The 21,775-nt window shown below is 44.6% G+C and overlaps 1 protein-coding gene across 1 annotated transcript in view; it reads right to left on the bottom strand.

Annotated features, from left to right (window-relative positions):
- Nucleotides 1-1,171: 1,171 nt before the first annotated feature.
- ABCG5 (ATP binding cassette subfamily G member 5) overlaps nt 1,172-21,775 on the bottom strand; it is a 161,733-nt gene continuing 141,129 nt past the window's right edge. The window contains exon 13 of the mRNA XM_069236713.1: nt 1,172-2,437. Within this exon, the coding sequence (XP_069092814.1) occupies nt 2,253-2,437 (185 nt within the window). The 3' untranslated portion in view covers nt 1,172-2,252. The remainder of the gene's footprint in view (nt 2,438-21,775) is intronic.

The following is a 21,775-nucleotide window of genomic DNA, read 5'->3' on the forward strand; positions in this document are numbered from 1 at the left end:
TGAGATGTTTGTTTTGAGGAATGGCCTTGGAGCCAACCCATTGCTTAACATTCATTAGCATTATTGTCACTTGTCTTTGCAGCTTTCTCAAGTGGATGAGCTTACCATTCATCACTTCCTTTTCTTTCTGTGGTACATGGACCAAGCACAGATTGATTTTGTTTTATTAGTATCCTTCCTCTGTCCATCCATGGCTTGGGCTGTGATTCAGGTACTATTTGTTGTATCCCTCCCACTCTCTGACTGTATTGCTTTTATCCCACACTCTGTCTCTCCCTTTGTCTGTGTTCCACCCACTGTGCATTTTGCTTTTATGTCTCTCCCACACTCTGTCCTTTTTGTGTTTATCACTCCCTCACATCCTCTATCTGTTTTGCTTTGAATACATGTTTTGCTTTTATCCCTCCCACCTTCTACCCATTTTGCTTTTATCCATCAATCCCACCCTCTGATTGTTTTCCTTTTATCCATACCCTACCCCACTCACCCTGTCCCAGTGTTTTCTCCCCCCCACCTGCCCAATTGCTTTGTCTTCTCCCCTCACCTGCCCCCAGTCACTGTTTAATCAACCGGCTTATTAAATTATAAACTCACTATGTCTCAGGGCTTTTGAACTCTTGCTGTGTTTGTAAAGTTCTCTTAGACACTGGCTTTGATAGATTTTATTTTGCACAGTGGGGCTGGAATGAGAACAATGAGGGGTGGTGTATTTGGAAAAGGGCTGATGACATAGCGAGGAAAATGGGGCATATTTATTAGAAAGTGGCTCAGTGCAGCGCAGCAAGCCACCTTGCTGTGCTTTGTCACTGGGAAAGGGCAGGAATGCACTGTATTTAAGTTAATACTGTGCATTACTGTCCTTTCACCTGCGCTGGCACCCTTTTTGCTGCCTGGCGCCAAATACAGGTACCCTTGCACCCAAGTGCAAGGTTGCCTGCGTTGCATGCATGATTGTTTTTGAACAGAAAGGGACAACTTCCTGCACAAAAACAATCCTAAGAGGCTTTTTAATTTTTCTATGTGTGCTGCAAGAAGAGGAAAAAAGGAGGCGAAATAAAAAACAAATTACTCAACATTACGCCTCTCCTAGGAAGGCGTATGATTTTGGCGCGTTCCTAGGTTTACAAATCCCTGTGAATCTGGGAATGCATAAAAATCTATGGGAGTTGTGTCAGAACACCCACCGCAACGCTCATGAAGCACCTACCCAGGACAGAGCAGCGCAACTCAGCGATTTGCGCTGCGTTGAGCCACTCCAGATTTATGAGGCCACTCACAGCCATGCACACAAAGTGGCTTTTCGTGGCTTCATAAACCTGACTTAGAAGTCTGTGTCACACATGTACCACATTGCATGGTTCAAACACTACACAAAGCTCTTATAAATATGCCCCAATGTCTTTATTGGTACAGCATTTGCAGCATCATACCTATGGATTCATGGATAGCATTACTATAGACTTCACACCTACACACAACCACAGATTCAGCTTTATTAGAAAACTGTGTAATTGTGACCATTCTTGCTTGTAGAGAAGTTGAGACTTATTTAATTCACACATTCATAAATTACGTTTAATTGGCACACAAATTGTGGAAACAAAAGCACCAAAGAATATCTCTTTTAAAAAAAATGCTTCTCTGAAGAGGAATTGTTAATGTTGCCCTGTGAAAAGGCTCATCCGCACCAACAGAGGAACTGATACCAGGAGGTACTGGTAAGTCTGTGGATGTGGCTTTTCCAGGATTTACAAGTGGGACCATGAGGTTTCACTGAGAAATGAGGAATTTCCTCGACCTAGTTCTGCTGGTAATTCCCCATTCTCTCCCAGAGTTGTACTGATGAAATTTAGAATCCCAAAATCCCAATCGGGGCAAGACGTGAATGCACTTTTTTGAAAAGTTGTAATTGTAATGTGGAACACTGAACTCCCCAAAAGGCGCTACAGGAAGGTTCCAGGTGGTTTCTATGTCTCCCCACAGTAACATTTGCTGACATGATAGTTTCAAAGACTGTAAACAATCATTGAAGATTCAGTGCACGAGATGCTGTAGCATTATTCTAGTAGTGCCTTGTTCAGGCATGTGAAACCTAATGTTACATAATAATCATTGAGAAAAACACTTGTTTTTTGGAATAACAAGATTAATCAAGTTGGCCAATCAGAAAGAAAGGTTTTCTATAGTTCTTTTGTTCACTAGTGTGTTCAAACGGACATATTTGTTATTTAACATTTTTCAATCTTTTTTCACTATCTTTTAGCTACTAAATCTCGGATTTTGAAGCTGATTATTCCTAGAATAATCACAGCTGGTATAAAGGCAAATAACATAAGAAAGTCCATGGTGAATCTGGAGTTTGCCCCGGGGTAGGTTTTTTCGATGAATTCATTACCATCAGAAAACAAACAGGACGGTCCTGTGCTGTTCGGTGCACCTGCAAAGAATAATTAAAAATATACAGTTTAAGAGCTCTGATGTCAAGTGTTGCAATGCATTATTATTGTTAATTGGGTTGGGTGACTAGTCACCTCAAGAAATAATCACAACTGTTGTCAGTGTGAACACAAAGTCACTAGGTTAACCCGATTTAACCCTCGGTCGCTATGGCACAGAGGAAACAGGCTTATCTTATTGCAATGTGTAAAGTATTTATGCAGTACCAAAACAGTTACCACGTAAAAATGCAATGCAATAAAAATCCTAGACCGAATTAGTAAAATAGAGTAATAAGTTAATAAACAAAATGACACCAAATGACTAAAATCCAATGAGGAGAACCAGAGATATGATTTATAAACGTTTTAACTAGGCATTGCCCCAAGAAGCTTAAAGTGCTTATGAACGACAGTGGCTGTGGTAGACCAGGACCTAGGTGCAATTTGATGTTGATCCTGATGAAGTGCAGGCCGGAAACACCAATCAGATTAGACTTGGTCAAAGATTTTACATTCTGAATTTAGCCCTTTAAGTTCTAATCCACCACAGGAGTACACTTCTACCTTGGGGGAGGTATTCAGAAGACTTAGAGTATCAGGATGAAGCCAGCAGCAGGGTCACTGGTCAGCTTAGCAGTTGGAGGAAAAGGCCTCTTGAACTTTTCTCTACTACTGTAGCTTAACATGGAGGTCAGCCTTATGACCTTCAGATTCCACTTCTTTGCTCTGGGTACAAGAGAGAGCAGGCCCAGTCCTACAAGCCTCTTCTCAGATCAGACAACAGGTTCAGTCCTCTTCTGATCTTACTTCAGGTGTTCTGCCATGGATGCCTGGAGAGGCAACATTTGTGCCTGACATAAGCTAGTGGGTGGGAATGACTCTTGGACATGCCAGGGTAAAAGTTCCCAGGACCCTACCCACTTCGCACATTTTCAAGATAGTAAAAGTCTCCGGCTACACTAAACTTGGGCTCTGGGGGCAGTTGGCGAGAGTACTATGGTAGTCTTAGTGTCATTCCACATCTAATGCTACAATCCAATTTAGGACAGCCACTGTACAAAAGACCCAGAGACAAATGTCTGGTAGAACATACGTAGGGTTTCTAAACAGCCAGACGGTGGATACACAAGATCTGGCTTGGCATCCTGCTTCCCTTTCTTTCATGTGTGCCCCCAGTATTATTTGAAAGCCCAAAGACATAAGTCTGGTGGGGCAAAGTAGGTGCCTCAGCAACCAGAGGGTAAACAAGAATTATCTTGTGTTCTCGGTCTTCCAAGTGAATTATCTTGTATTCTTTGCCTTTCAAGTGTTAGGTATGTGTAAACCCAGCAGACCTGTGTAAACCTACAGGCATTAAAGAAATAGTTGCTCAAAAAAGTAAACTGAAAAACTCGGAGTCAAAGCCCATGATGACAGAAGACAATTAAGTAGTATGGTGTCCACAGGAACAATTGTGCACTTGTTAAAGAAATATAAAACACAAATGGAGGCAAACCAACTAAATTCATAAATAAACATATTGGCCATCCAGAAATTAGGCAAGTCCAAAGTTCTTGTGTTTTCAATTAAGTCTTTATTCCAAATCAGTGTTCACATGAATTTATGATAGAAACATCTTTCAAATATCCAATCCATCTGGATTAAAACAAATGCCAAAGTACAGCCACAGCTTATTTTTTTTTCTCAGTAAACCCGCTTTCTTAAAGCCATGATGATTTGATAGAGGCAAAAGTGTGGTAGAATAAGTCCAGTCCAATCCAACACTTCTGCAATTAAAGTCTTGGTATTGATTTTCCTTATTTAATTTCCTATGTTAAGGATACAGCCATCCAAGGTGGAACCGTTCCCAGAAGCTGTTCGTGAATTTGCGTCCCGTAAAAATGAATACCTATACTTCAATGGACGAAGTATTAGCACGAATAAGCACTGTGTTAGACTCCATCCACCTCTAGACACACAGGTTTAATCCCAACCTTTTCTAGTGATTGTTCCATATACATATGTAAAATGATGGTAGTTGTATTAACTGGGGTCATGTCAAATCTATTTCAATAACAGTAGGTCTCTTCAGAGAAAGCACACCAGGCAACTCCAAGAGATGAAATAATTTCTGCCTTAATGGAGAGGCTAAGGAAAACTGAGGCTGGAGGTTGGCTTCTATTCTTTATTTAATATAATTCAGACTAAAATACATTTTAGGTAATCAAACCAGGGGATCCCTTTACCCTGGGAACTCTAACAGTGAAGGGCAGTGGCATATCAAATCCATTGCTTACTTCCAATAGTATTTGCAGAACATTTTAAAAAACATTGACCAACATTTGGGGGTTTGGCTCTGAATAACGTCCACATTTCTTGAAATGCTCATGTACTCTATATATTTATAAATGTAGCCATAGCTATGGAAGTAGTCTCAGCCGTCAAATACATTTAATGACGGGTTAATTGTAGACTACAGAACAAACATTTCTCTGAATTTTCTTTAATGGTCTTGTTGGGTGGTGACACCGGAAATTATGCAATTCTGTGGCCTTATTTACAGTTGAAATAGCTTAAAGGCTCAGCAAACTGTGCAGTAAGTAGGAAATGCTTGGGGTGAGGTCTGAGCTGTGAAGCCTGATGGCTTGCAAGGCTAGCATAAACTATGGCTAGCTAAATAAAATGCATTGCTGCCAACAGTTTGGATAACAAAAACTGAGGCAGCATCAGCAGCAGTGAGAAACTGTTCCTTGTGCTATGAGGGGCTGCTCTCTGTAACAAGAAGAGTGGCGTCAGTCTGCAGCCATCTGCCCCATCCACTGCTCTGGTGCACATGAATATGTAGCGCTCGCAAATGGGTTTTTCTCATCTGGAGGCTGATAAGTCTTATAAGTCCCTCCTCCCAGCACCACTAGTGCAGCACGATACCACCTATCAGGTGAAATATTCTATCCCATTATTCCCTGCTCTGACTTGTTCCACCAAAACAAATCTTGGAGCAGGAAATGCAAGATGAGTAGTCAGCGCAATGTTTTTTATTATGAATAACATAGCTGTGGAGAATTGGGAAACTGCATTATCTCCATAGGCCAGAGTTTCCCAACTTGCCCAACATTGCACATGTAAAGATGTAAGTATACACATCTAGTAAATAACAACTCTTGCCTGCCTCTCACAAAGGGCCAGATGTACAACCTTTTGTTATGTGACTCACAATTTGCAATTTGTTTATGAATTGCAAATTGTGTGTTGCAAAACAAAAGGTACAACAGTGTGAACCACACTGTCTGCGATTCCCAAATAGGTAGCAAACGACCTGCCTCATTAATATTTATTAGGCAGGTCGCAAATTGTGACCCATTTGGGAATGGCCACACTCACAGGGATGATAGCCTGCTGGGGACAGCAGACCACTATGTCTGTGAATTATTTTTCGTTAAAGCAGTTTTTTAAACTATGCATCCCGTTTTCCTTAAAGGAAAACGTGATGCTTTTCAAAAATAAAAATGAAAACTTTTCTTTTCATTTTTTCAGAGAAGGCGGTGGTCTATGGAGACTCATTCCCGTTTGCGAATGGGTTAACACCAATTTGAAATTGGTGTTAACTGTGATTGTTTTGCGACTGCATTTGCAACCACAAAACAATCATACATGGACCTGTGGGATGCATTTAGGAAGGGACGCCCTTGAAACACTCCTTCCTAATTGTGAGTCGCAATCCCTAGTTTGCGAGTCTGTAACAGGACACTGACTCGCAAAATAGGAATGGTACATTGTACATGGACACTCGCCTTTTGCGACTGCAAAATTGCTTTGTACATCGTGCCCGCTGATTTGCAAAATAGGGATGGTACATTGTACAAGGCCATTTTGCAGTCGCAAATGGCGATTTTCACACTTTGCAACTGCAAAGCTGCGTCATACATCTGGCCCTAATTTATTATTTCTATCGGATGTTAAATAAGTGAGAATCATTTTACTGCTGCAGCTTCCTGAAATATCGAAGTCACAGTAGTGTGGCAGATATAGAATCGATAATAATGTTGTTAATATGCCTAAGTGATGGACAGCTTAACGTGTGCGTCATGAGGTGTGATGAAAGAGTGGATGAATTCTTTGATATGTTTCTGAATAGCACTGCCGTTGTTCTTGGTGATATCAAAAACAACAGGAATCCACCGGATTTGTAACATTGATTGCTCTCCCGACTGCATTTTTCACAACTACAGTTGCTACTATCAGAGAGTCTTTGATGGCATGGGCTATTCTATTTCTCCAGTGAACCCTATTTACAGTATTGTTCTCTCATTTTACCCTCACATTTACTCAAAAAGGTTCCAGATATAACCATCTAAATCATTCCTCCATATTTATTTAAAAGAAGACGAAAAATGAGACCATCATTTTCATGTCAGTGCTTTCTCGTTACATCTCTTACAAGTTCAGGCCGAGGATGCAATGACATTGAAACGCAAATACCAAGTAAGAATGACTCCGGTGACTCAGTCACTTTATATTTGAAAATGGTTTCCTTCAAATATTCTAGAATGGTCCTAATACTAAGATCTAAAAATTAGAAATATAGAGATGACGAAATTGAAAATGCTCATATTTTTTCATGTTGGACTAATGTAATTCTCCATTTTAAATGTATCTTTTCTTTAACTTTTAGAAGTGTTGCTCCAAGGGTGAAATCAATTCGCTTACATCACGATGTTCTCAAAGTCATGGCAAGGCTGTGAAGCAAGGCTGTGACATCTTATTTATACCTGATAAATATCAAACTGCTTTCTAATGTGGCATATTTTCTGATGGGTTGTTTCCAGTCAGGAACTCATGAGATAATCAGCAGCGCACTATGGCGGACGTGTTCTGAGATTGTTCCTTAAAGCGGTATGGGATCCTGAGGCTTGTAGCCTATAAGGCATGCCAGGAGAACTGAGAAGAGCCCCCAGAACCTTTAGCACACATTTGGTGCCGGCCCTGAGAAGCTGAGGTACCAGAGCCCGCAATGGTGGCCAGCAGCTTTAGGAGGGAGGGGGACGGGCAGGAAGCACACACACACTTCTTTCACACATACATGCACGCACATCCATTAACAACACTCACAACGTTCAAACATGCACGCACGTGCCAAACATTCCTTTGAAAAGATCTCTCTCACACACACACGCACACACTTACCTTCAGCTTCAGAGGTCCCAGGAGAGCTGGGACTGCTGCCTTCCCTCAATGGCTGACCCTAGGTCAGCCAATGCGGGAAGGAAGCAGTCCTAGCCTCGTCACAGAGTGGGATGGGGTCAGTGTGACTGCTGGCCCCACCCCACTTGGTGACGAAGTGTCAATGATTGACACTCGCCCTGGGCACTTCAGGGCTTAAACCTGAAGCGCCCAGGTCGAAGTCAATGGGTGATGCTTTCCTTGTCACCCAGGGGAGGGCCTTGAGGCACCTCTGCTGAGCCGTGGAGGTCACCCCCATAGGAGCTGTGACCTCCTCAGCCCAGAAAAGTTCCGCTCAGACAGCCAGAAGTCTGCGCAAATTGCGCATGTCTGCTCCTGGCTGCCTGACTTGACCATAAAGAGTGTCTGTCAGAATGACCTTTGTTCAGCCTGACAGACACTCTGCATGAGGGTCAAAAGGTGGGGGGGGCGTAGCCCCTCTGCCCTAAAGGACGCGCCACACCTGAGATCCCGGGAGAATGGCAGAGGCAGTGGCCTGTCTGCTGAGCGCTGCCTGTAACTGGACCTGCCCCTATGCGTTGTGAGTTGCTACTCAACTCCGCCAGGTCTGGAGAACAGCGACTCCATGTGAGACCACAAGCTGCCCTAGATTGGAGGAGGAAGAGCGCTTGCTGCTGACAGAGGGCTGTGAATCGGTTGAAACAGCAAGTAATTGGGCAGGACCAGTCAGGCCTACAGAAAGAGCATGACCTTGCCCTTCCCAACATTGCTGGGACCATGCAATGCTTGGACTGCTGGGTACTCTGTGCTGCATAGTTGGCTTGGAGCCATGGTTGGAGAGTGTCTGGAAGTATTTTTCCCTGCCCTGCAGGACGGGAGACACAGAAGGAGATGAAGTGCTTTGTGATCTGGGTGCCCTTCCCCTCACTATTTTTTTGAAGACACGCTGCATTTGTGGTCAGCCCCAGAGGCAGAGAGCTAGCTGGCTGCAACAACCGGAGGCACATGAGGGCCATTTGAGCTTGCAATGCTTTAAAATTGGGCCTCTATTCCCCACGGAAGTAGGCACTATAGATAGGACTGGAGACTCAGATAGGGGGTGTCCCACTCCAGATGGTCTCACCTGTGACATATGGGTATGGACACTTGCAGACCTCCCTATACACGTCCCCATTTTTCCACCACCACTCTTCTCGAGGCAAGTTGGATACCGGTGTGGCTGGAGAGGGCAGTCCGGTGCCTGGTTCAGATCTGAGCATATTATTGAGGTGTAGGCACTGGCAGTTACAAGTCACACATCGTTAAACTCAGCACTGGGCCAGGATTAAACTCCTGACATGATGAGGAAGCCACAAGCGGTGGTGCCCAGTACTTAAAAGTAAAATTGATATATACACCAAAACTACACCCGGGAACATGGGGGAGATGACTACATTGGAAAAAACCATTGTAACCCGGATTGCCCTGAACACACATTTTCAAAGCTTCATGTGACATGCGTACTACTCTAGAGTCGGAGGTTAGCATCTTGGACGTTGAAATTTGGCTTCTTTGCCAGGAACTGAGCAAGATCACAGAGTAGATACCTGGGGCAGAGAATAAAAGCTCCTCAGTGGATGACTCAGTGCGGTCACTAAGGGCAGATGTTACCCACCTATTGTACAGAATGGGCCACCTAGAATGCAGAATTGAGGATGCAGTGGGCACATCATGATGGATCAAATTATGCTTCACTGGAGTGCTGGAGGGGGGGACGGGCTTGATCCACAGCATTTCGCGTCTACCTCGTTACAATCATGGATGCTGGCAGAGGCGCTATCCAAATATTTCCTGATTGAGCAAGAGCACGTAGGTCCCTGGCAGTGTGACACCCCCACCCCATGGGGTCCCTCGAGGCCACTGATCATCTGCTTTTTTTGAATTATGTGGAGAGGGACAACATATTGAAACAAAAGGGGCTCCAGGCCAACTTGACAATGGATCCAGCACGTCAGCATCAATCCAGACTTTACCACATAAGTGCAGCAACTAAGGAGATCCTATATTGAGGTCAGGCAAAAACGAACGGCTATGCAGCTTACTTATATGCTGCTGTTTCTGGCAAGGTTTAATGCTACAGATGACAGAAAGACATGCTTTTTTGGAACACCACAAGCAGTTTGGGGCTGGCTGAATGTATGGCCCTGTGCAAGGGGACTGTGTGAAAGCCCTTTCCCAATGAAGCAAAGGGAGTGGAGGGAAGCTCCCCAACTGCCTGACCACAGTAGACAAGGCGCTGTTTTACTGGTGGTTATCTAACTGCTTTTATGCCAGCAACTTCACTCACCTTAGGTGCCTGGGTGAGACTTCATCCCCCAGTGTGCACTGGGCCCAGGGCAGCATATGAACCATGCTAAAATCGATTGGAGTGTCCTACAGCAAGGGCTGTTTCACTGGCAGTTCCCTGCCTGCATTTCTGCCAGCAACTTCACTTGCCTTAGTCGCTGGGGTTGGACTTCGTACCCTAGCATGCATCAGGCCCAGGTGGAGCATCTGAACCACACTAAAAGGGCATGGCGTGTCCCATGGTGCGGGGCGCACCTCAGTGTGCGCAAGGGCGAAGACCGGGACAAGACCAGGTCCCTCTTCGCTCATCATCGTCCGGATGATGCTGGGATGGGCCACTCCCTTGACAGCCGGAATAGACGGAGTGGTAAGTCTCTTGGCAAGTGTGTACACTAGAATTTGGGGTCCGCTGTGTGCACTTTTTTGGTGGGAAAATGGGCAAAAGGAAGTTAATTGGGAACAAAGGTAATGTCACAAAATCACAGAACGGTACCACACTTGATTACTTTTTGGCATGCTCAGTTGGTGTAATATTTAAGGAAGTTGACTTGACTGAGAAGTGCCTGTCCCTAGACCTTGGAGATGAGCTATGCAATCCATCACTGAGCCTGGCAGCACCATCATTTGGTATTTCTGACATGGGCTTTTCAAATTATGGTGGCTCACCCTCCACTGTGGACACTGATCAAGCCCTCTTTCTGCCTTCTGCTATTTTACCAAGCACTTCAGCAAGCAACTGAGTCTCTATGAATACTAGCGTTTGTGGCACATCTGCCAATAAGAAAAGAAAAACCAAACAAGGTACAGTTCACAGGCCAACCACCAGACATAAGTCAGCAACCCACCCTCCTCTCCGATCTTGTGACCTAGCTGGGCATATGTTATCACAGACTGAGCCGAAAAGATGCATCACGACAGAGGGGCATGGTGAGGCAATTAATTTTAATTGGGATTGTGTCTGGAGAAGTTTAAAACTATTGTGGCCACATGCATCACCACTTTGGTGGATAGGATATGTTCTCTAGAAGACTCTTTTTGGAATTATCTGTTAAATATAATGACTTGTTGGCGCAGCCAGTCCCAGCCCAGCTCCCGGTCCAGCCACCTATCATCAACTAGACCAGGCCTAGAGATACAAGTTGTTTTGCCATCCCTAGGACTTTACCACCTGTTGGCATTCCTCCCACTATCAATAACCATGTGTAGTTTTCCCAGGGAGTATGATCCCCACGTTGTGAGGCAAGTGGTGATGGCCAGCAATGACAAGGTGAAGATGGGCCTAATAATACTGTACCCAGCTTGACCCACCATTGTATTTCCCTCCCAGCATTGACCCACTCGCATCAGCCTTCATTTGAATCTTCCACCTGAGTGCTGCCCCTGCGTAGCAGTTTTGATTGGAGTACCGTCTCTTTCTACCACTGGAGAGGAATCATCACACCAGCTCAAAAAAAGGATGCTAATGGCTGACCCAGCTTACGACTTTAACATATCGGAGTATAGTGACAATTCATTTGTGAGACCGGTTGGTTGGATTGACTCCTCAACAAAGCATGTAGAAAGGGATTGTGTCTTTATAAACTGCAAGTATCGGAGTCTGGCCCAGATCTTAATCTACTATGGTACCAGGACCAGAATGCTGGGAGTAGCCGTCAATATTGTGCCCTTAGGCTTTTTTTTTTTTTACAATCCTGTTCCAGCAAGGCAGTTGGGTGGCTGTGGGTCTTCCTCTGCTCAGTTTGATGTATCTGGAGATGTCACTGTCTCTGTCTCAAATAGATACCTACTTCTGTCAGGTTTGGACAGCAATGACTGACATGTATTTGCCCTAGAAGTTGGCAGAGCACAGGCTATAGAAGGAGCTGTGAAAGTGGGCCCTCATTTTAATTCATCACTACATCCAGTAGTTGTACACCCGCCACCCGCAAACACACTGCAAACCACAGTCTATCAGCTACTGGTGGTACTACTACCCCTACTAGCACCTTAACAAAGATTGTCTCTTTGAATCTTGCTGACATTACAAGTAAATTATACTGCCCAGACCGGTGCAACTTTATTGATAAAATCAACATTTGCATGTTTCAGGAGACATGGGCCATGTCTTCTTCAGTTCTATTCTGGATTTGCCAACTTTGACCTGGCTGCAACCTCTTCAGGGGAACGACTGCCCTTCAGGAGGGCTTGCAATGTGGATCAAAACTACTCTGCTGTGCACTTCTAAAGTTTTTGATCTAGCCTCCCCTGAAGTTCTGTGTGTTACTTTGCAATTCCCCTCCGCTGACTTTTATTGCATATATAATGTTTACTGCAGGTATGGGGTAGCGACGTAAAGCTATTATTGATGTGATTAATGCCCACTTGATGACCCTCCCTGCTGGTTATTTTAAACTTTTGGTGAGTGATTTTAATTGCAACTTTGAGCCACTCATTATTGACTGACTTCATGATTGGAGAAGAGAAGGAAGCTTGGTCAGTTCCTGCGCTCTCTCCCATCTTTCACAAAGTGGACTGCTGCTGCTTTACAGTTAAATGCCTTTACTTTGAATGATGGCCTTCAAGCTTGTAATGGGAGAGCGGCATCGGACAATGAGCAGAGGCACACCTTTAATCGCCGGGACAGAACTAGCCTCATAGATTATATCATATCTGACATTAAATTATGGCCTGTAATGACTGACATGCAGATGATCCCCTAACAGAATAGTGATCGTAATGCCTTGGATGTCACATTAAGATCATTGGGTTTCACCATTCCAAGTTCCCTTAATTAACCTTTTGATAGGAGACTCATCCCCACTAATATTTGATATAGGCTAAAATGGAGCTCCTTGGTTAACTCCCTGGGAATTTAGAACAAGGTCTACAAGGTTGTTGCTTCTGGTTTGGAAGCAGTGCAGGCTGTAGGAGTAAACCTCCAGCATCTAGATTCCATGGGAAGAACCAATGTTATCCATAATTCTTTGTTCTCCTCCCTGGGGAATCTGTTCCTGGTTGAGTCTAGGTCTCTTCCAAAGAGGGTTAAAGTGAGGTCTTGTTATACCAAATCATGTAGAACTGCGAGGCACGCTCTCACACATGCTATTAGAGATACAAACAGGAATTTAGTTCATGCAGTCAGGGCCTCCTACAAAGCTTCCATGTTGAGCGCTAAAAGAGATTGGGAACTTGGCAAATGGGAGGCCTTGTTATCAGTGGTTAAAAAGAAAATGAATTGCTCTTTTTGGTGCATCCTTGAAAATGGGGGAACAGAGACTAACCTTCCGATTGACAGTAATATCTCTGCAGATGCCTTGGTCAATCATTTTTCTAAATTATATTCATGTGATGTGGTTCACACTGAGGGTGCTTCTGGCGGGATACCAGCCAATAGTAGGAATAGCAGTATAGCTGATGTTTCTTCTTACACTGAGGGTGCTGCCCATCCTGACTGCGAGGATAGTACTATAGCTGGTACACACTTTGGAGACTTCTCGTCTGAGACAGATGCTCAAGATATTAGGCCCATTTTCTCTATTGAAATCAACAAAGCAATTGATTGGATTACCCCTAACAAAGCTCCTTGGGACCCTTTTAAGGTATACAAGGATATATGGTGCCCCCATTTTCACCTGTATTTTAATGCCTTAATGGTTGGCTCCCCTATGCCTCCATCATGGGCTGGAGCAGAGATAATCCTGATTTTCAAAAATGGCTAAAATTCGCTCCCCTTCGACTATAGGCCTATCAGTCTTACTAACAGCTTCCAGAAACTTTTCAGTCAGATTGTGTTTGATCGATTGCATAACTGGATGAATGGTGTGGGCTTGCTTTCCACCTTGCAAGCTGGCTTCAGGGATGGGTTCAGTACAATTGATCAGGTGTTTCGGCTCCAACTTATTTTCTGGAAACACATCATTCTGTGGCGAGCCTGTTAGTATGTAGTCTTTGTGGATCTATGGTCTGCCTTTGACCTCGTACCAAGGGAGGCGCTGTGGATGGTCATGATGGAACAGGGTGTTCTAAAATATCTTGTTGATGTCATCATCAGGCTCCAGTTCAATAATTATGCCCAGGTCAGATGTGGCCCGCTGGGTGAATTGACTGTCCCCATTCCTGTTATTTGGGGTGTAAGACAAGGGTGTGTGTTACCCCTGACCCTCTTTCTTTTAGATATTAATAGTTCAGTGCTCCAGCTTGGGTTGTGTGATAATGATGCCCCGAATCTCACCAACGGGGGAGGGTCCTTGCACTCCTGTTTGCTGATGATGCTCTTTTAATTTCAAAATCCTCCAAGGGGATTCAAACCCTCCTGAACCAATTTAAATTGTTCGTAAGCAGAGAGGCCTGGAGATTAATCTCACTAAAACCAAGTATGTGGTCTTCAACCCCTGTCTATTGGCACACTCCCACCGACCTTAAATGGCGTCCGCCTAGAAAGAGTCCACACATTTGACTACTTGGGGGGTCATGCTCACAGAGAAGTTTAATTGGTCCTCCCATTTACAAAAGTGTAGACTCAAGTTACAGCAATATTTTGGGAATGTTGTGAGGTTTCTACAATCTTCCACATTCTGCCCAGTATCCCCAGCTCTCCAAATCTACAATTTGGGCCTCCTTATAGGTGAGGAACTTTGGGGCCATGAGAATGTAACCGGTTTGGAGCTAGTTAAAAACTGATTTTTGCACCTCCTTACTGCCTTTACGGTCAGCACTTCGCTCATTCCCCTTTGATTAGATTTGGGCCATAGATCTCTTACCAACAAACTAACCCTTAGAACATTATTGTACCGGCCAAGAATCACCCTGGAAATTATGCGATACTGGCTGGGCTTGGAAGATGTCTTGAAGATACCTGGGGCTTCTAGAATCCTGTGGTTCAGGCTTATTAAACATCGGCTAACTGGTTTGGGTTGTGGGATCCTTTGATCTAACTCAGAGACTTCCAGTGTGATTTCAAAATCTACTCTCAAGGGTTCACATAGGCGGTATACAAATGCTCTGAACTGTGGGAATGAAAGGGTGAGTGAGTTCCCTTACTGTTGCCTTTCTTGAGTTCAAAGATTACATCTTGGAAGGTTACCTGGATGAGATCGAACCCCTTCTCCACAAAGCATTGTACATGAAACTTAGGTTTGGGACCCTGCCACTTTCTTCAGTTACAGCGAAGAGGCAGTGCACCTCTAAGAGTTGAATGTATATTGTTCCGTATATACCCAGGTGTTAAAATCCATCAACCATGTTGTTATTGTTTGTCCCCAATACCATAGGTTCAGGAGGAAGTGGATTTTGTCATTATGCTGCTATCTGGGGATTAAGGATTATAGATCGGCAATTAGGATCCTGAAAAGCAATCCAGCCAACCCATTGTATTTGTCATTTCTCTATATTTGCTGAACATGTGGAGGCTAAGTTAAAAAAAAAAAAAAAAAACTAACTCTCAGTAGGGTGCCGCATTGAGTCAGTTTCACTATTTGACCTGTGAGTAAATAACGTGATGTGAGTTTCCAATAGTACAATTGTCTCCCTTTGATCATGGAATCTTGTTTGTTAACTGTCTGCTGTAGAATGTCTTTATGTATTCTATCTATTTATAGTTTTTAACTAGTTTTATTGTGTTTTATATTGTTTATGTACTTTTATGGCGGATATGGCAAATAAAGATTTATGATGATGATAAGACAAATCACGACATCGAAGACTACAGCTACAGAAAGCGGACAACGTAGAACAGAGTAATCGGCGTTGAAGCACAGGTAGAAGGGACAGTGGAAGTAAGAGATACCCTCCCCGGAGACAGACATTTGGAATGACCCTTCAGACACTATACACTCTAAGGCTAGCTGAACAATCTGTATCCTTTAGCAATTATGTGGTTCGTCCTCTACATCCCAGTGATGATGCAAGTGGGCTGTCAGGAGGCTCACCCTGTCAATTGATTTGGAGGTCTGCACACAGTGTCAGCAATTAGGGCTGTTAGGCTGCATGTAGACATGTACATGTTAATTGATACTGCTCAGAGAGAGAGGACCGGGCTGTGCACCCTATATTAGATGGTTATCCCATTGGGGATAGGCGACAGATACTTCTGTTGAAGAAGTGTAGGGAAGGTGGGAGTTGGGGTTTATGTTAGTTTAGATAATTTGTTGTTGACTGAGGGTGCTCCGCAAAGTATACTAGGAGCATTCAACCTCCCTGTAAATCAGATATCCTAAATTCATAGTCCCGCTCCTCAGCCCTATTAGATGCATGGAGGGTGTGGCACACTAACGCCAGGGAGTTTACTTTACACTCCCATTGTCACAAATGCTCCTCCAGGTTACATTACTTTTTCCTGACTACAGTGGACCTGACAAACCTGGGGGGAGCCCAAGTACTTCCTCAGGCCCTAATTGACAATGCTCGGGTATGAATTTAACTTTGAATGCCTGCTAGACTAATTCTTGGTTATGGAGGTTGAGTGTCTTGTGGCTCCAAGGTACAACCTTCAGAGATTTCTGTAGATTGAAGATCATTGACTATTTTGAACTAAATACAGAGACAGTTGACTCTAAAACTCTGTCATGGGAGGCATTAAAACCGGTATTGAGGGGACAAGTCATTTCATATCAAACAGCAGCTAAAAATAAATTTTAGAGGCAAGAATAGACCGGCTCAGGGGATGGGGGACAAATAGATCATTGGACAGCCAAATAAGGCACACTACAGAGTTGATGAGGTTGTTGATCTTACTAAAACTTATTGGGTTCTGCTTCCTTGATGTATACAGCAACACAATATAAAATCTATGAGGTTGGCGACAAGACAAGAAAGCTGTTATACTGGTTAATGAATATAGAATAGGAGTTTAGAGTGGTTCCTAATATTCTTTCCCACACTGGACAGATTCTTACCAACCCAAAACGAATAGCTTAGGAATTTGCAAGTTATTACGCACATCTATATGCAGGGGGGCCCTGACCACTGGCTGAACAAGATAACCGCATCTCAGAAAATCTGATAACGCCCAGACTTCTTGGTCATGATTGGCTAGCATTGGAAAAACCCTTACCAGAAGAGGAAACACTGACTGCCCTTAATTTACTACCTCTGGACAGACATCAGGTCTGAACAGATTCTTGCTTGAGGTTCTTGTGAAGAATGTATCTCACTTGGTCCCCCCCACTTTTAGGAATGTCCATGAAGTCACTGGATAATGGGGAGCTGCTGTATGAATTACAAGCACTACAAGTCAATGGACAATGGGGAGCTGCAGTACGAATTACAAGGAGCACTAATCTCAAGAGCCAGTTAGTTAAAATATGCATGTGATGAGCAGAACAAAAGAGACTATTTTTGAAAGATGAGTTTATATGAAGGTTTGTATTCCGAGTGTGGATTTTACACAGGTTAACCTACACTTAATGCAATACAATGAGGCTCAGATTCACAGACCTGTCAGGCAACGCAGCGCAGCAGGCAAAAAATGCTGTACTGCGTTTCGTGATAGGGACTGAACAGGAGAGCGCCATATCTACAGAGATATGGCACTCTCATCCTCTCTCCCTAGTGCAGGTGGAGATTTCTGCTGCCGAGCACCACACAAAGACATTTGCAGCATATAGCGTGAGGGTGGGGGCTAGTGGGTGGCGGGGGTGTGTGTGTGTCTTGTATAGGTTATGCACTGGAAGGATGTCCTTCCAGTAGAAAATACTTTACTTAAGCACACCTTAAACCTTTCCTACTTTGTATGTGTGCTGCACAATTCAGCACACATTCAAAGTCAGAAACTAAAGACGAAATTAAAACATTATGATACATGCTGAGGCGGGCGTAGTGGCGTAGGCCTGGCCGAACACTTGAGTGCGGCCCACGCGGGTAGTGGAGAGCCATGCAAGCTCGAAGAATTAAATGTACCTGGGGAGGAGCGGGCCTGACTGCTGCAGTTGAAGAGTGCCCCCAGGCCCTTCTTTGGATGGAGTGAGGAGTGGGCCGTGTGGGGACCTTGTGACACCTGTGGCTCCGTACGGCCCCACACAATGGCCAAGGGAAGCTGCCTGCAGTCCTGGACCTGCTGCGTGCCCGGGTGTGAGCCGGGGGCCGTGGCCAACCTTAGGGTGGCGGAGTCCTGGGGTAGGGGGAGCTCCTGTTTGTTTCTTGGGTGGAGGGGTGTGCCACTCGTGTTGTGGACTAGCTTGACCTGTGCGAGAGGTGGTGTGCGGTGCAGGCCCTGGAGGGGACCGTCAGAGAATCGCCCAGTTGACGGGTGTTGGGGTGTCCCCCTTCTCTCCTCCCTGTTCTTTCCCTCACCTCCCTCTACGCGTAAAACACCAACAGCCCCTGACTCGAGAACGGGAGTTGGTAACTGCATCCTCCACTGCTGATACTCATTGCTCTGCCTCATTGAGCCAGGAGTCATATCGATCAAGCTTGTGCACTATATTGTCCATTTTTGTTTCATTTGAGGTCACACTTTGTTGCATGGCCAGCAGGAGCGTGTTCATGTTACATGGGCTTGCCGTTTCTTCTATCCCTTGTGGCTCAGCCCAATTATGGCCGCCATTGTCTGTGGGGGACCTAGACGACTATTGAACAAAAAGTGAGCAACTATTAAACATGGAAAAAGTCCTTAAGGTCATTGTGGCTGAACCTGGAGCCCGTTCTAGATGGAATAACCTGTGCATTATGGGAGTTCCAGAGTCTACAAATATTGGCAGAATGGAAACATTTGTGGAACATCTACTCACAACCCTTTTCAGGACTGAGGCCTTTTCCAGGCTCCTAGTGGTTGAGCATGCACACAGACCATTGATGACAAGACTGCTTCATGGTGCTCCTGCAAGGCCCATAACATCAAGATTCTTGAATAACCGGGACAGAGATGCAGCACTACGACTGGCCCGGGAGAAACATACACTTCACTACGAAGATAGCTCTATATCCATCTTTCCGGACTTCATCATGTCTGTGCAGGAGGCTAGGAGAAAGTTCAGGCCCATTAAACAAAAACTTCAAAAAGCTAATATACAATATGCTATGCTCTACCCGGCCCGGCTCCGCGTCAGTTACCAGGGTAAGACACACATCTTCCAGAATCCTTGACAGGTTGGTAATTTCCTGAAACGTAACATGGATAAAGCCGCCGCAACTGGAGGAGACGTGGCAACCTCCCCCCTTTTGAATGTTGAGTGATGGATAGACTCTCCCGCGGCCTGGGATCCGATGGTCTTCTGCCCTACGGGGCTGAGGTGCCCTGACATAAAACACTTCTGCGGAGGTCATCGGCAAATGGAAACAAAACACATTCTCATGGGATTGTGCAGACCACTGGCAGGGTGTAACTTCATGCATCAACATTGGTGGACTGGGTCTGGCGGCGTGTGCCAACGCGGTTGCCCATATCTTCTTTATGCTGCCTGATCTTGCCATTTTTTGCATATGAATCTCAAACTAATGACGCCCTGGATACCTTCTTTCCCTCAAGGGGGAACTGCCTGGCTTTCTAGCTGAGCTCCTAGAGGGATATCCCCTAGCAAGTTGGCATTTTTTTCTAGCATACTTCTCATCTTTCATACAGGTTACTCTCTTCTGTCTGCACCTGACCTCCATTCAAGCTCCTACTTCCTCTCATCGCTTACCCACCAGCTACACTGATGCTCGGTCGTTTGGTTTTTGATAACTTGCTTCTTTCAAACTTGCTTTCTTCCTCTCACCTCTCGGCCCTAGACTCTAGCTCCAGTATATTTCTTGCTTACAACAAACTACTGGACACATTTGATAAGAGGCTGAATTATGCTGATGCAACTTTTGTCTGAGTTCCTGAATTGTTAAATTGTGCTTTTGCAGTTTTTTTTGGTAACTAAGAGATTAAGGGAGGGATCTTATTTTCTTGGTGGGATTGGGCCACCAGTATGGGTGTAGGAGGGATGGATGGGGAACGACTACATATGGATCTGTTACTATATGCTGACCAACATATATTTGATGCCATACCTCCACTACTATTCTCCATTCACGTGATGGAAACATCCAACCCACACATACAATGTTAAGAATGGCTGACTCTAAGTGTAGCGCACCATCTGAACACGGCAAGTGCTATAATTTTCTGAGTTGGAATGCGAGAGGGTTGGGGGACACACTCAAGCTCCGTCATATACTGATATATCTTGATAGACACAATGTCACGATTACATTACTTCAGGAGACCCATGAGGGGAACAGAACGACTACAATGTCTGCCACGAGATGGGATTCTCACCAATTTTCTACGGCCTACTCCACATATTATAGGGGTACCTTGTCGCTCATTCGCAAAGGCACACCCTTTATTCCACAGGGATACCTTAACAACCCCCAAGGGCGATATACATTAGTATGGGGTAGGTTGCACTCAATGTCCATCACAATTGCAAATTGCTACAGCCCCAATATAGATGATCCTGTTTTTTTGATCCACTGTGGGACTCGATTGTGAGCAAGGCTTCACCTACATTATCTGAGGAGGGGACTACAATGTCACACTTAATACTGATATGGAAAGACGATGTGACACCCAACAGCACCATACAATAGCTGGTGCACAGATTTGAGCAATCATGGAAGAAAATGGACTTCTAGATGTGTGGAGATTTAATAACCCACAGAGAAGAGAGGGAACATGCTTCTCGGGCGCATACAACAGCTGGTCTAGAATAGATTACTGGCTGATTACCAGAAATATGAGCCCTTGGATAATGAGGGTGACTCAACTTTCCAGAACATACCACTCACTGGTGCTGATGGCACTGGTACCTCCAGCGCTTGCCCCCCTCTTGTGCCTCCTGGAGACTATTTCCCGCTTCTCTTTTACATACAGCGTATTGTGAGGCGTTCGGCGGGGAGATTGCTGATTTGTTCAATCTGAATGAAGGCTATGTGGCCTAGGGAGATCTAATCTGGGAAGCCTTTAAGGTCACCATGCGCGGTGTATACATGGCTAAGAATAGAGAAGCTCTGCATTCCATCCAAGGGGAATTTTACCAACTCGAAACTAAACTCAAAAAGCTGGGGGGGAACTGGGCAACCCCCTGAACCATAGAGTGGCAGGCAAGATTTGTGAGACAGTCACAGAATATCAGCCTGTTGCTGAGACAGAATGCCTGTTCAGAGGGAAATATCACACTGCAAGGGCACATATGGTGAGGGAGATTGGCCATGACAAACGCTGTCTTTAACTATTCAAAACACCGAAGTTCTAATTATATACTAGAAGTACTGAATGAAGAAGGGGATGCGCAGCATTCCACAAAAGATATATTAGATACGTTTACAAAGCACTTTTGAAAGCTGTACTCCTCACAAGGTCCTCACTTTAATCTCTACTGACATTTACCTGAGAGATGTTGCGCTGGGTTGGCTTAGTGATGCTCAACAAGATTTCTTATCCAAAGACATTGAAGAGGATGAAATTCAAGAAGCCATAACTCAACCACACCCAGGGTGCGCCACGGGTACCAACGGCCTACCAGCTGATTTCTATAAACAGTACAAAGGCACACTGGTGCGTATTTTGAAAGCAGTATATCATGAAGTACGAGAGAACAGTCTTCTTCCTCACTTGATGAGGGAGGCCAGCATTATTACTCTACTAAAACCAGGGAAATCAGAGAACAAATGTGATTCATACCGGCCCCTTTCACTCATCAATATTGAAGTGAAAATCCTGGCAAAAGTTCTCATAACAGGCTACACCCTTTGATGCCCTTTTTTTTCTGAGACCAGACCAGTCGTAATTCATCCAGAGACGGGCAACCTAACATAACTTGTGAACCCTTTTCGTTCTCATGCAGGATATTGATCCAGACCTAGCTGCAGCAAAGGTGTTCTTGGATGCCACTAAGGTGTTCAACTCC

Source organism: Pleurodeles waltl, chromosome 5 (genome assembly GCF_031143425.1).
Source record: "Pleurodeles waltl isolate 20211129_DDA chromosome 5, aPleWal1.hap1.20221129, whole genome shotgun sequence".
In the NCBI taxonomy this organism is placed as follows: Eukaryota; Metazoa; Chordata; class Amphibia; order Caudata; family Salamandridae; genus Pleurodeles; species Pleurodeles waltl.